General features: G+C 32.0%; 1 protein-coding gene across 11 annotated transcripts in view; it reads right to left on the reverse strand.

The window, feature by feature from the left end:
- Window positions 1–16,735, reverse strand: part of AEBP2 (AE binding protein 2) — a 205,144-nt gene that overhangs the window by 136,077 nt on the left and 52,332 nt on the right. For 10 of the 11 annotated variants that reach the window (XR_013364225.1, XM_077870853.1, XM_077870859.1 and 7 more), the window contains exons 5-8: window positions 13,074–13,198; window positions 8,250–8,317; window positions 5,994–6,107; window positions 3,625–3,651 (exon numbers count right to left, since the gene is read on the reverse strand). Coding sequence is in view for 10 of the 11 variants with exons in the window: in XM_077870853.1 (XP_077726979.1) it covers window positions 3,625–3,651; window positions 5,994–6,107; window positions 8,250–8,317; window positions 13,074–13,198 (334 nt within the window). In the remaining variant the exon portion in view is untranslated. Of the gene's footprint in view, window positions 1–1,452; window positions 3,079–3,624; window positions 3,652–5,993; window positions 6,108–8,249; window positions 8,318–13,073; window positions 13,199–16,735 lie in introns of those variants that run through there. The other variant, XM_077870856.1, reaches the window with a different exon arrangement.

Genomic DNA, 16,735 nt, shown 5'->3' on the forward strand with positions numbered 1-16,735 from the left:
GATTACTTAAAAAATATGTTTTTCAAACTGAGAATCTGCCATAACTAGGAATTTGTGTTTGCTTTTTAAAGAATAATGTGAAAAAAATAAAAAATAAAAAAAAAATAAAGAATAATGTGAAGGTATTAAATACTTTAAAAAATTAAGTATATAGGAAGTCCCCACTATTTTACAGACTTCAACCACATTTACCCATTTTAAATTTTATCTGAATATCTATTTCTGTTACTCATATATTATTAAAACAAGAATTCACATAGCAAACAATAAAAAATGTTTTAAATAATTATGGCAAATTCTATCCTTTTAAAAGGACTTGTATATTTAAAACATTTTATTAAGGTGTGAAAGGGAAAAAAGTTTTACAGGCAAAAATTTACTGACATGATTATCAATGCTTTTAATCAGAGTAAAACAAATCTTAAAATATGCTTTAAGAGTTACTGTTCCTCTTAATTTCTTTTCATCTGAAATTCAGAAGTAATGTGTGTTCACTTTAGGGAAGATTTAGATAGGAAAAAATTTATTAGAAAAATAAACAACTTTAAGTTTTACAGTATTTTCCACTTCCAAAATTCTTTTATATAGAGCAGATGTGCCTTATGGTTTAAACATAATCTTATTTACAAAATCCCATTTAGTCCTAAGGATACATAAACACAAATGGTGAAATGTTGGTAACTATTAAGTAGTTCAATGTAAAAAACTTTTTCAAACCACCATTTGTTGCAGATACCTAATATGACAATATGTACTGAAAAGTATAAATGATTTTCACTGAAATTTACTGTACTGGCTTATTGTCAAAATTCAACACTATCAGATTAAAATGTACATTAAAATTTGTGTAACCTAGGTTTATTTTTCCAAAACTTTTATCAACTATATTAGGAACTGGCAAATTTTCTTCCTTAAAAGGTCAGAGAGTAAATATTTTAAGTTTGCAGGCCTTAAGATCTTACTACACAACCATGCCACTACAGGGAGAACGCAGTCCCAGACAACACATACATGAATGGATACTCCTGTGGGCTGCAGTTTGCCTGCTGTTGAACTACGCCATGGATGCTGAACGAGAAACTGATAAAATTCAGGTGCCATATTACAAATAAGCCATATACGGAGGTTAGGAGGAACAGTATAAATGGTAAACATCACTATATGAACTATTTTTAGTTAGAATTTTCACACTTATTTCCCAAATTTAATTGCATGTGTATACATGTATATATACAAGTTATAAAACTATTTCATCTCAATTCCATATACTTTTTGGTGTGTTAATATAATATCAGACCAAAGTCAGATAAGCAGCAAAGTACCACAAGTGACTGAGCACTCAGAAGCTAGTTAATCAATAACCATGAAGTTTGGTTTTGACATCTAAATATTTCCAAACAATAAAAACACTAATTTATTTGCTGTGCCCTTAAAGAAAATATGAGATGTATATTTCAGAAGTCGTTTTAAAATTTAATTGAATTGTTACAATTTTGAAGCTAAATGTGATTTGCTTTGTTTTATTAGAAAAAATACTCAGGCAAGGTCTACAATCATCGGTCAATTAAGAATGACTTACAAGAACATGAGGCAATAAAATAAAAAATACAGGTACAAACTATATATCTGAAACACTTCTATTTGGCAATTTTATAACAAATCAAAATTTTAAAAGAACAAAGGAGATCGCAGATTACTTCGTAGATACAGAATAAAGCAATTGATGAAGTGCTTAAGCAAAAGAAAACAAAAAAAAAGTAAAACACACTGCTTTTCTTTTCTTTTTAAAAATAAAATCACATTTGCTACAGATCAAATGGATAATACCCTTATTAAACAACCATTCCAGAATGTCTTATAGTAGCAGTGCTTTTATTTGCACTTCATTTAATTTTATATGACTCATTTCATGTATATAGCTCTTTACCCCACTGTTAACGAATAAAGTCTCCCATAATTTTTATTATTTTTAAAATTTTTTAAAGTAAATGAGAAATGATTTATGTATCATGGAACCTTTCCCATTTTGGAACCAAAGGCTTAATTCTATATTTTTGTCTATTCTTTTCTTTAAAAAATTTAGTGTAAAAACTGCTGGTTTTTATATCACTGTAGTAAAGTGAAAACTCCTCAATCAGGAGTATTTTCTGCAGTTTGACTGCATATAACCACATATACTTTACAATATGTCCTTCCAACAGTAAGGAAATAATTGATTTCACGGTCACTGTCAGAAATGAGTGCCATAATTCTATTATGGGTATAGGTCCTCCCTCAAAGACTTTCTGGAAGGATGTTCAATGTGTTTTGTTCTTATAGATATTAACAGTAGTACATAGTCCCTTAAGTCTGCAAAGACATTTATTGTTAAAGAAGGTGCTTTATTAACAATTCCTCTGGCAGCACTAGTGAATTACAATATCCTTCAATATTATTTCTACCCATAATATATACATTTAACTTTCATGCCTCTAGAAAAACATCTACAGTACATTTCATAATATAAAAATATATTACAAATCTGCTGAATTATTTACAAGCAATGTTCTATTATCTCTATGCAACATTTGTTTAATACAATACTAACAAGTTACACATATTTCCATTTCTGTAAGTTAAAAAAAATCCATATGGCTTCTTGCTTACCAAGCAAGAAAGTGATTTATTTTCCTTTTCAAAACCAACTTTGGTGCATAAAGGATTCAGTTTGAAGATATTAAAAAAAAAAAAGTACAATTTTTCTTACGTTAAGAAAAAACAACTCAGAAACCAAATGCTTTCCTCAGGAAAAAAAAAAAATTAGAGGCTTATATAGGTTAAAATGAAAATATGAGGATTATTCAAATAATTTGAAATAGAGGTTTTTCAAAAACCGTTAACAGATTAGTTATATAGGTAAATATTAACATACTGTACTCCATGAGAAAACCCTAGTCCTGAAAAGGGAGCCACCAGACATACTGCAACACTCTTTAACAGAAATTTTCAGCCCTAATTCGATAGACGAATTTTTAGTTGATTGCAAATGTCGTTCACTGTTTGCTTAAATACAAATTGAACACTTTTCTTATCAGAGTTCTGCAAAAGAACACAAATGGCAACCAATCACATCTATTTATCATAATTGAAAGGTAAATTATCTCTTGATAATTTTCATTGTCTAAATATTTCCTAATATGACTTCAAATCAATAGACACTGTCAAGACAAATATCCTTACAGTGCTTTAGGTATTTTTAAGGGCACATGTTGTAATTGTTTTCTTTCCAATATAAACTACTATAATCACTAAAGGGGGAAAAAAAGCAGCTTAAAGCAGCAAGCATGCAAAGCCTTTAAGAAGCTGTTTCACTAAGTTGCCAGAAGAGTGTTTGCTCAGTCTCCCACAGTACCATTCCATGAAAATGTGGATATACAGTAATATATTAATATATTCCACAGAAGAGCCTACTTCATTCACAGAATGTTTACACTAAGCATAAATATTATTCTAAATACTGGATTTAAGAAAAAAAAAAGGAAGGGGGTTGACTCTAATGTGCAACTTTTACTAAACCCATTGTCAGTGACTAAGACTGCAGGTGTCCCCGCTTGTTTGCTTTTTATGTATTTATTTATTTTTTACCTCTTCAACCTCTTCTGCGGCATTGTTCTAGAAAAAGAGAAAAAGGAATATTATTTTATTCAACTGAATAAAAAACACGTTATTTCAAGAGACATTAAAAGCATTAATAAGATATAGGCAATGTGATAATCATTGATCACTAAAATTTATTTCCAAAGCATTCCTACTTTAATGGATACAAATTCAGTTACATAATGCAGGTTTTTAATAAATTCTTTTTATGTAGCCTAATGTGATTCTAAAAGAGAATCTCATGCCTAACACATGCATTTCAACTAACTAGGACTTTAAAACTGATGTTTAAATCTTGAATAAATACATTCTAAATTTTAGTTTCATTTAATATATTTTTTGGAAACTCTGTCATGCTTTCATCATTTTGAGATGTATATAAGCCACAAAATATTTCTCTAAAAAAAGTTAGAATAATTGCTTTTATACTTAATTTCACAAGTTTTCCAAATCAAAATCCAGGCCTCGCTATCATGTTACACCACAGCAAATGTACCAGTTCTATTAATCTGTACCACTTTAGGAAAGACTCAATTCTAATTTCCAGAACAGTAGAAGCATCAAAGTTTAGACTCAAAATTACAGGTTAAGACCAAGGCGGGAGTGGGGGAGGTGAAATACAGTTAAAGAAAATTAATTCCACAGATGCATTTAATATGTCTTAAGAACAAACATGTTCATTACCCAAGACTGAAATCAGTAAGAACTGTAGACGTACACTATTGAAAGCAGGCAATGTAATTGCTCTTTTGGACAGTACTTCTGCACCTCAATGTTTTTTTTAAGTCGCTTTTGCTATAAATTTGCTTCCTAAATACACAAGATTTACAAAAATAAGCTGGTGTGTGAAAAAGGAAGACTCTTAGGGGGAAACAGAACACAGGGCAGAAACAACAGAAGTTAGTCTGAATCTTATAATTAGGAGATTCATGCCCCTTTGTCAACTCTCTGCCTAAGGGATGTTTACAACCAGTTCTAATAGCAGGGTGACTTTCCCAAAATACCACTCTTTTAGAATGCTAATTTTAATTACTCCCTTCAAAGCGTAAGCAGAAATAAACCCTAAATTAAGTAACAGTAAATAAAGAATATTCATTTATTTTTCTTATAAAGAGAAAGGTAAACTGTGACTTTCTCATATTTTTGGTGATGGATTTCCCTCAATCTTCTCCTTTAAGGTAATTTCACTGTTTACTATGCTACTTAATTTCTTGATAACGTAGCTTATTCCACCACAAAAAAACAAGTTTTTATGGTACTTATTATTAGCACTTTCACCAAAAGATATTTAAAATAAATTTGGGGGGAGGAGGGTCAACTCAAGAGTCTCGGTGTTTCCACGAGGCAAGTCCCATTATGTTTGAATTTCATTCTCAGACGGTATCTTCAATTATAAGAAATCCTATTATACCGAATAACATTCCAAAAAGTTGAATCATAGAATGAACAGAACCTTCAAAGTGTTTAACTGCTTCAGAATTTGGCATAGGACACACTCTCTTGATGATAGCTAAAATTCACATTTGGTATTATTAATTATTATGTTATCTTATTCAACCTATTCCTATGCAAAATACATATCAAATTAAAATTGATTTTAAAAACATAGAAAGTTTGCTGATGAAGAGTGCCTTTTAAGCATTTTCACCACTTTTTGAATCACCCTAGTATATGTCATTTGGATGAGGCAGTACTGTCACATACTATCTGTGTAACCTTGGGCAAGCTATTTCAACTCTTGCTTCAGTTTTCCAATCTGTAAAAACAGAGATAGGAACACCTACTCCACAGGCTGCTGTGAGGATGTAAAGCACCTAGCAAAGTGACTCAGCATATAGTCAGAAATGCTGGTATCTTCTCTTTCCCCCCCATACCTTCATAAGCACAGCACACTAAAACAAAGGTCAGATCAGAAAATTATTAGCATTGTGAACACTGAGCTACCTCTTAAACACAATATTTAAACTACTATTCTAAAAATGTTTGGGTAGATTATAAGTTCAAAAATTCAACCATTTTTGGGGGGCATTTTAGGGCATATGTGATATATTCCCAGACCCACAAAAGTCTGATATTATACTTAAACATAAGGCACTTATTTTCCAAATACTATATGCATTACAATTTAAGCTACATAAGATAAATCTGGAATTAAATTGGCAAATAAACTTTACCAAAACATTATCTTTCTGGATCCTACAATGTAGAAACCTTTATGATGGAATCTCCACATACAAAGCTCCAGAAAGCAAGCTATGCTTGGTACTGAAACTCAATACTTAAAAAGAAGTCCTAACCTTATATCCAAAATTTAGGGAGATTTAAGATTACAATAATCAAATCAAGAATTAAATTACCTGTATATGTTTGGATCCAAAAGCAAGGCAGTATCTTTGGGTAGCTTTGATAAATGAACTACTTTAGTTTTTAATTGATGTCGTTCACTTTCATTCACCCACACGTCAGGCAGACTATGAGTTTAAAAAAAAAGTCATAAATGAAATAACATCTATCTTAAACTTATTCACATACTTCAAATTACATAGACTTTTCTGCTGGTGTGACTGAGCCACCTAGGTTAACAAGCTTTTCAGAAGCAAAGGAACAGCAATGGGATGCAGAGTCCCAGCTAAAAATGGCACTGAAATTTCAGGCATGAATTTGGGAATTAATTAGGAATTATTTTGGTGGCAAAGCCACTTAGAAACACACATTATACAAACACTCCTTGACTTTTAGTTCACTGAGTAAAATTCATACTCGAGCCTGACTTGGAAATTTGACAATGAATTTATTTTTATTTTTTTATTGAAGTATAATTGATTTCCAGTGTTGTATTTGTTTCAGGTGTACTACATAGTAATTCAACAATTCTAGACATTACTCTGTCACTCTATCATATTATTATAGTACGACTGACTATATTCCTTATGCTGACACCAAGTTTTTTAATGAAGAAATAAGTAAACACCCCACTAGATAAAGCCCCACTTAAAAAAAAATGCACATGTCACCAACTCTTGAATTCAAAGAAATCTAATCCTACTGGGAAATTCAAATAAAAGCATTTTGATATCTGGACTGATCAATTTCCAAAACACTAAGAGTATACATATATTTCAACATCTTAAAGGAACTATATTTATAACCTCTATATATAAAAAGAGCTCTTACAGTATGAAACAGGTGAATGCTCATTGAAGAAAAAGGGATAGGAGAGACAAAGGACACAAACCAACAGTTTACAGAGAGTGTAAACTCTCTCTGTGTCTCTCATGAATAAATAAAATCTTTTTTAAAAATTAAAATTAAAAGAACTCTAACATTCTGCAGTTTGTGTATTGATTTTAACAGCTATTAATAGTAGAGAAAAATGGCAACTTTAATGTTTCAGCAAAAAAGGAGCTCATTAAGTTTTACACAGCCATTTCAAAATACTTCATAGCATTATAAATATATATGTATTTGCAATAGCATTTCCACAAAACCTGGATGGGGAGGGGAAAGTGATGGAAAATATGTTCTATGTTAATGCAATTTGATAGTCACAGGATTAAAAGATAGATTTCTTTACCAATATGCTAAGCATATATTGTAAACTCTCAATCTATTTAACAACTCTTAATTCATGGGGCACCTGTGACACCCAACATGGAACCTGCTTAAGATATTCTCTCTCTTCCCATCTCTTAAAAAAAAAAAAAAAAAAAGACTCTTACATCACATTCATTAACATATCACAATGAGAAATATTACAGAAAAATATTTAATAACAAAGACAAATGTTAAGCACATACTATTAATTTCTGAAAATTCAAGTATACCCAATGAGATTCCATCCACTTAAGTTTATTCTGTTCTTGGCATTTTTAAACTTTGTCTAAAATTTCTATAATACATCTTTATTACCTTTACTAACAAGAAGGAACATTTTAATTAAAAGATAAAAGGAAAATTAAACATGAAATGTTTAATTAAGGAGCATCTGGGTCAGAAAAACATAATGGTGCTAGAAAACCAGCCAACTCAAAAAAAGAAAAAGAAAAAGAAAACCAGCCAACTGATTTTTTAATTTATTTATTCATGAGAGACACAGAGACAGGCAGAGACACAGGCAGAGGAAGAAGCAAGCTCCCCAAGGGGAGGTCCAATTCCAGGACCCCGGGATCATGACCGGAGCGAAAGGCAGATGCTCAACCACTGACTGAGCCACCCAGTGCCCCGCCAACTGATTTTTCTATAAAATATCATTGTGGCTAGAAAATGTTTAGAAATTTTTTAAATGATGCAAACAAAGGCATAACTAAGGTTGCTTGCGTATTACCTAAGGGTCTTTTAAAGTCCTAAAAATAATCACATCCTAAAAACGATTAAAAATTGCTATAACAAGTTTTATTAAAAATAAGCAAGTTTTAAAGCTTATACCTTGAGCCAGGTACTATACAAGCTTTCAGAGATTATCCTTTTAATCCTGACAAGTCAAAATGTTTTGCAGCTTAATTTCTATAATTCTTTTCTAACATTCAAATCCAATTACTTAAATAATTTTTGAGTATAAGATTTTTAATAAAAATAAGAGTCTATTAATTATACATAGCATTCCAAATACTTACATGTCTTCAGGCATCCAATGAAGCAAAAGTTTTATCTTTCCAGAATCTTCTTTTCTCTTAGCTATTACCTAGTGATGAAATAAGAGATCATAAAAATGATTCACAGAACATTATTTTAATATATCAATAAAAAGCACTTTTGATCCTAATCAAGAATTTTTAAATGTTCATATCCCCAGACCAGATATTACCACAGTATTTTGTTCTGACCAGCTTTGTAGCAGCTTTACCTCTGAGCATGTATTTTCACAAAAAAAAAAAAAAGAAAAGAAAAAAGAAAGAAAAGAAAAGAAAAAAAAAAAAAAAACCCAAAACAGAAAAAAGAAGTTGAAGAAGTTTTGCAAAGCCAAATACTAATACCATATTAACTTTATTAAGGGCCTGAAAATGTTACTTATTTTACTATCAAAGTCTGAAGATTCACTAGATTTCCAACAAAAAATCCATACTGGTTGGAATATTTTTAAAGAATAAAACAGTAAGGAAAAGAAGTAACAGCTGAGATCTCTAATTTATGACTAAGATATTTATGTTTGCTTGGATGTTTTTGTTTGCTGGTTGGTTTCTGTTATTTTAAATGAAACATTAGCCAATGAGTGTTTAGGTTCAGTTTTAAGGAGTCTACAGATCTAAGTTAAAAGGTGGATCAACCTGAATAAAAAGACCAACCTAAAATGTAAAAAAGGCAATATGCTTGTCATTCGTTACCAGATTCTGAAAACTAAGGAAATGCTTATATAACTGACCAAAATTGCATTTTGTATCTCTTACAACTTCCATATTAACAAAATTTGCACTTTAGTGTTCTCATAACCTAAATCTCAGTTATTTTTACCTAGTTTAAGCTGCAAACAGCCACCTCAAAATATGTTAGAACTAAGTAAAAACATCACTTTATATAAAAATAAAATACTTTCTATTCTCGTTACATAAAAACCAGTAGTTCTTTAATTCTAGACTTGGCAAAATAAAATACATTCTATTCTCATTATGTAAAAAAAACCAATAGTTCTCTAATTCTAGACTTGGCAATGTGATTAATTTAAAAGCCCAAAGACAGATATGAAGGTGCTGAAACAAAATACCACTCCAAAAAAAGTAAGACATAAAAACAATGCAAACCAACCAAGCACAGCTAACCAACTGACTGGTAACTAGGATTCTGCTGACCTCTTCTGGAGAAGGCTCGAAAGAAAATGTTTCAATTAAAGACAAATTAGGCCAACTGCATAGTATGTACATCACACATAGATTTTTCTGCAAACTGTTTCATTACCAGTATGGTTATTGACTGTAACTGCTTATTTGATTTCTAGGAAACCTAAATTTGCAGTTTGTATTGGATAGTCTGATTACTAAAAAACTGATTCTCTTTAACACATACCACACCTCCATCCAAACCTAGTCATGGAACTTGGGAGGTCTACCTAACTCCTTTTTTTTTCTATTGTGTCCAATGGACACAAGGTACTTCAAGTACCTTTTCTCATATTTGATGTCTCTTCCTTCCACTTTCCTCAGGAAAAAGCACTCCTCAGATTATACTCTACCTCTGTGGCTCTTTCTCAGTCAAGGTACTCCTACCCCTCTGATGTCACTTGGAGGTGCAAATCACTAATGACACTAAGGAGTCATTAGTTTCTTAGTGTACGGCAAACGAAGTATCATTCTTAAAACTTGTCAGATGTTTTCTACAGCTAAAAACTTATTTTCATCTTTATACATGATTTTAAGAGTGAATTAAAAAGAAATTTCCAGACTCCTAATATCACCACTATTTTTAGTTCCTTCATTTTTTGATCAGATCTATTCCTCCCATGGTGAACCTAAGCATTTCATCACAAGAAGCTGCTCTAATGAAAGCATGTGAACATTGGTGCTTCATTTTTTAAAATACAACCATATTTATCATCATCACCACTATTCCCTAAGATGTAGAGATACCTGCTCATTACTAAGCCATTTCATCAGGTTTATTGCCCTGTAAATTCAGTGATTAGTCTCCAAACCTCACTCCTTATATTTATGCTTATTTCCTAGGTATAAATCCAATCTGATTCCTTTAAATACCTTTAAGTATGCTGACAACATCTCTGTATCTATAGCCATACCTCTCCTCTGGGCTCAAACTCTTCCATCCAAGTAAATGAGGCAATACATTCTGTATTGAATATGTCAAAAATTACAGCTCTTGACACTCAACTCTCCCCCAATCTACTCTCCCCAAATCCTCTATTAAATGGTAACTCCATTCTTTTGCCCAGTCGCCCAGACCAAAAACACCAGAGTCATCCTTTACTTTCATTATCAAACCAGACATGTGATCCATCCATAATTCTGGTCAGTACTACTTTCAAAAGATATCCAGAATATAACACTTCTTAGCATCTCCACTCTAACAATTATAGCCTCTTCTCACCTCAGATACTAAAAAGACTGATCCTCTTTTCCCCCATCCTGACCTACATTCTGTTCTCAACACAGAAACCTAAGTGAGCATATTAAAATCCACAAGAGAAAATAGATCAGTGAGTTCTCTAGGACAGGGGATGCGGGCAGAGATGAACTACAAAATTACACTAGAAAACTTCTGAGTGATGGGAATATTCTGTATCTTATCTGTGGTGGCAGTGGTGGTTTCATTGGTGAATACAACTGTTAAAACTCATAAAATTGTATACTTTAAATGGATGCAGTTTTTATTTATCATCTCAATAAAAATTATTATGGAAAGAAAACAACATTAGACCATGGCTACTCAAATTTCTTCAATGGCTTCCCATCAGACAAAGAATAAAAACCAAAGCCTTAAGTTCAACAACGTTCTCCCTCATTACCTTTCTGAATTAACTCCTACTCTCTCTGCCTTCTTGCATACTTGGTATATTTTCAAACATATGTGGCATATTCCCACTTGGTCATTTTATATTTGATTTTCCCTCTAGCTATGATGTCCATCCCTCTAGTATCTGAATGGCTCATAACCTCACTTCTTGTCAGTTTTTACAATTCTACTATTTCATCTTGTTTATCATGTTTCTTCCACTAGCCACAGTTTATTGTTTTAATGGTTTTGTTCACTGTTGCATCATGCTCAATATTTAAGCAAATGAACGAATGAGTACTAATGCCACACTCTGGGTCGAGTGACCACATCTCACTTATTGATCTTCGAAAAAAAGAACAATTATAGACCTACCAAATCATAAACCTATGTTATCAAATGTCAAAGAAGGACTTCAACCATCACTGCTGAACAAGACCCTAATCTTGCTGAATCCAAAAAGAATTCCCAGTACAGCCATTTTAACTTTGTCTTCACAAACTTTAATTTTCCTTTCAACTCTTTCATTCTTATTTAGATAACTTTATTTCCAATGTTTTTTTTCTTAAATCCAATGTTCTTTAAAAGCAAATAAATTATGGTGCACCTTTCCTCAAACCCAAAGTTGCATCATGTGCTCCAATCTCAGAAAAGGTTGCCTTGCTTTCTGTCTAATCTTCTACCTTTCTTGCTTTCAATTCTGGCAATCACAATCAAAATTGGGAATTTTTCACTGGAAATGTACATAAAAGAAAAAGTAAAAATGCAATGCAATAAATAAAACCTCAATGTTATAGGAGATAGAAAAAATAGATATTCAAACCAGTAGATAAACTGGTATCAATATTGATCTTTTGTATTTAATTCTCATGCATTCTGATGGACATAAAAAATAAAACCTAAATTTAGTATATTTTATATTTTAACTCTCAAAATTAAATAATCTCTTTCTCTAGGGATTCAAATCACCAAGGTGTGGTCTAAAATTTACCTCTACTCATTTACCTATACCAAAATATACCAATTTAAGGATGACTGGATAATAAAATGGCAAGGAGCATGGGAACAAAGAATAACTCTGTTACCTCCTAACCAAAAATGAAATATTTATTGCTTTTTAAAATTTGATACTATAGTCACTCATCCAACAAATACATACACTGTCTATTATGTATCAGGCACAATTACAGAAATTTGGGATACTTCAGTAGAATAAACAAAAACTCCCTCCTTCATAAATCTTTAATTTAATGGCCGTTATCCTATTTCTGTTTAATACCAACGTTAGATGTGTTTTGGGAGTGAGGGGCGAGCATGTAAGCACTTAGTGGCAGGGAGTTAAAAAGAATTTAATATTCTCATTCTATTAAAGAAAAAACCAGAAAAGAGAACTAGTTTAAGGTTACAGCTTGATCCTCAAATGCCTACAAGCCCAAACATCACCCCGATATTCCTAAATAGCTCAAAATAAAAGCTGAAATATTCAATCATCAAAATGTTGAACTGTGAGAAATATAATTGACTCTTGAACAATGTAGAGATTAGGGCTGCCAATCACCTACACTGTCACAAATCCACATTTAACTCCCCAAAAATTTTTCAACAGCCTACTGATGATCAGAAGCCTTACTGATAACATAAACAGTCAATTAACACTTATTTTATACTTTATATGTATTGTAAACCATATTCTTACAATAAAATAAACTAGAAGAAAATATTAAGAAAATTTTAAGGAAGAAAAATACATTTACAGTGATTTATCGAAAAAATTAAGTGGACCTGTGCAGTTCAAGTTCATATTAAGAGTTAACTGTATTTGTTTTATAACCAACAATACATGTAATTTTAAAATACTGATAAAGCAGAACTTGTGATCTTGTTAAAATATATTTTCATAGACTTTGAACAGTTTAGAATTAGGATTGTGAAAGTCAAAATACATGTTCTTATAAACCTACACAAGTAATTTGAAAAAAAAAACAATAACAAATACTTACAGTACTATGAAAAACAACACTGTGTCCCTTCCCTAAACTTTCTATATGAGCTGAGAGGTTAAAGCATATGGCTCGATGTCTTATCGCATCCAGTGTTTGTGCATCGAAGAAATCATGTGGTCGTGCTAAAAGTCAATATAAAAGAGGTAAAGAATATTTAGAAAAATGTAACAATCTGCCAAGTAGCCAGTCTATTTTCTACAAAAATACATAATAAGAAGGATCTTGAAACAATTAACATAAGTTTCTATCTGGTATTTAAACAAAAAATTTTGGTTTGCTTTTAGAACATGGGGTTTAGCTAGCAAGGATACACAAAAGCAGACTTCCAGCTAATGAGTGAATGAGGGGCCTAACTGTGCCTGTTGGTGTGTGAGGTTCTAACCTTCAACCTCATGATTCCACAGTGCAACTACTATCTTTTCCATATAATTTCCTATTTTACTCCAGCATCTCTCCTGAGCACGAGTCCTGTATTTTCAACAATCTGATGAGTATCTACCCTATTGCTACGCTGAGATTTAATTCACCACATCCAAATATATAAACTATATGCCATGAATATTCTATATTAACATGGAATCAAAAAATTTCCAGATTTGGGGGATCTGACTGGCTCAACTGGAGGAGCATGTGACTCTTGATCTCAGGACAGTGATTTCAAGACCCATGTTGAGTATTTACTTAAATACATTTTTAAAAAATTATTTTTCCAAATTTGACAAACCTTAATATTATTTTAGAGTTTTAACAAGTATTTTCTTAATTATAAATAACTCTTCTAGGGCGCCTAGGTGGTGTCCAACTTGGTTTCAGCTCAGGTCCTGATCTCAGAGTCCTGAGACCTAGTTCTGCATGAGCTCCACACTTAGCAGGGAGTCTGCTTGGGATTTGCTCTCCTCCTCTGCCCCTTCCCCTTCTGCTCTCTCTTTCAATAAAATCTTTAAAGAAAAAAAAAATAACTCTAACAACAATCTAAGAAAATTATAAATACACTTTTCCTTTTTTTTTTTTAAAGATTTTATCTATTTATTCATGAGAGACACAGAGAGAGAAAGAGGCAGACACACAGGCAGAGGGAGAAGCAAGCTCCATGCAGGGGGCCTGACGTGGGACTCAATCCCAGGTCTCCAGAATCATGCCCTGGGCCAAAGGCGGCACTAAACCGCTGAGTCACCCAGGGATCCCCTAAATACACTTTTCAATACCAATGAGTCTACCAAAATTCTTACTCCCAACTCCCCCAGTTATTAGCTGTGTTGACTTTAGGCAAACTCCTTAATCTACTTAACCTGTTTCCTTATTTGTGAAATGGAAATACAATGGCTATTAAGTAAAACAAATGTATATAAAAATGCCTTTAAGTCACAAAGCAGTCTGTATTATTAAGCTTACATTATTTTGAAATAAACTTACAAACCTGGAGTAAGTGATCTCTTAGTGTAATCACAACAAAACTATACACTGAAGATTTAATTTGATAAGAACATTTTTTTTAAATTTCTATTTTCATCCCACTAGTATTATTATAAATTGTGCTGTTTTTTATTCCTAATTAGAATGTTACTCAAGGAAAATGAATTTCTTATTTTACAATTGTGGAGCTTACTAATACATGAAATTTTTCAGTATCATCTATAATTAAGAATTAAATTTTATTGACAATAAATGAAATGGCTTGATTTCCTGGTACAGCATATCCTGAATTACATGTATGCTGATTCACTACACAATTCATATTTTAATACTATGTGAAGTGAATTTTCCTCTACTAATCATGGAGTCCTCAGAACATCTACACAAATCCACCAGAGCTTTTGTGGAGAAATGTTTTCACCAGTTGGCATAGACAATAAAACAACCTAAATAGCTATTTTTTTCATTGGACTTTTCTTCAAAGGAAAATATATAAAACAACATCAAGTAATAAACTAACAGAACCCACAGGACTAGGAATGCAAAGGGAAATCAGAAAAAAAATGTTTGATGTTTACAGGAGAAAAAAGTCAAAAGGAAAAACAAATCCCATTCCCATTAGATTTGTGGCTATGGGGGGGGGGGGGGGTTACTCTACTCTGTCCATGCTCTCCAAATATGCTTTCTCCTCAGCAGGATAAGCACTTAGAGAAAAGAGAAACTAGAATTAATCTTTCAAGTAGGTCTGTGTCATGATCCATTAGGGTAAGGAAAAAAATTACTATCACTATTTTCATTTTTCATCAATGTTTTTCAATATATCTTTCTTGGTAACAGTTTTATAATGTGCACCAGCACTGTATTATATAAGCACACATGTTGAGAATAGGTGCCCAAGCGTTTTTTTTTTTAACTGATGAGCTACATAATCAAAAATCTTTGGAGACCACAAAAATTGAGACTCTACTTTCCTGTGGCTCAAAATTATACATATTATCTGATATCTTTTTGCCCTTTTAGTATGGTATTATGGGTATATCCCCAAGAATGGTATTATGGCCTTGTAAAAGAATATCTTTATTCTTAGGAGATGCATTCTTAGAGTATATTGGAATCAGGACCAAAAGAGTATGTATGTATGGAGATAAAGTAAATGTAGCATATTCTTTAAATGAAGGACATACAAGTATTTATTATACTATTCTTTCCACTTTATTTTCAAAAATATCAAAATAGAAAAGCTTTAAAATAAATTTTAAAAATTCTAACAAAAAATGACTTAAGCTGCAGTTCTGCCATTTATTAATGTACTTTTCACCCAGTTAAGTGAAAACGACCTCTCTGAATTAAATGAGGAAGGTACTAGAGCAAAGAGATCATTTAGTGCACTGCTTTAAACATGTCTATTTTTAAGGAAAGAATGAACTACAATGGCAGCAGCTCTGCCATTCAAATAACGGCACTTAACAGTAGCTGCTCACAGTGAAAGAGCTTAGATTTTTTTAAAGTTCATATACTCAGGATTATCCTCATCCTCTTCCCTTCAAAGAGGAAAGAAAAAGATTTTTTTTTTCACCCACTACACAACCTCCCTCCCCACCACTTTCCCTACATACCCCTTTTTTCTCTATACTGGAAAAAACATTCTCAAAAGAAGCCTTGACTTAATCAGACACCAGTCCCTCCATTTCTAAGCAAGGCCTGGATATTTAACTGAACCATTCTCTTTAAGAGAACAAGCACACTGTATAGACACTACACCAAGCAAATAATGTAAAAAAAAGTCAGAAGTTTAAATGATTACTATATATAAACTGAGAAGAAAATAATGAGGCTATTAAGTGGAATGGGTAGGAAAGTTATTCTCAGTTTTGAATACCATAATATATATTTAGCAATCTTCTGTGTGTGATTGCAAGCTACCCAAGATCATCAGTCAAGTAAAAAAAAAACTGATGTCATTTCTGTTTTTATAAATGGAGTCAAAAGGAAAATGGATCCATAATCTAAATTCAATAGCCAACTTTGAAAAATGCATGTTTATTTCAACAATAAGAAGCCTAAGAGTTTAGAAAAATTTGTCACCTATGATTTGTTCCTTTGTCCACTGTAGCTTTGTGATAACAAAAATTTTAACATTTTAGAGACAAGTTTTCCAATCTGGATTAGTGTTTGGAGTCTCTTCTGCACTCTAATCAAATCCCAAGGGAAAAGGTATAGTGATCTCCTTTTTTCTTTCTAGTTCA

The sequence above is a fragment of the Canis aureus genome, chromosome 25, assembly GCF_053574225.1.
Source record: "Canis aureus isolate CA01 chromosome 25, VMU_Caureus_v.1.0, whole genome shotgun sequence".
NCBI lineage: Eukaryota > Metazoa > Chordata > Mammalia > Carnivora > Canidae > Canis > Canis aureus.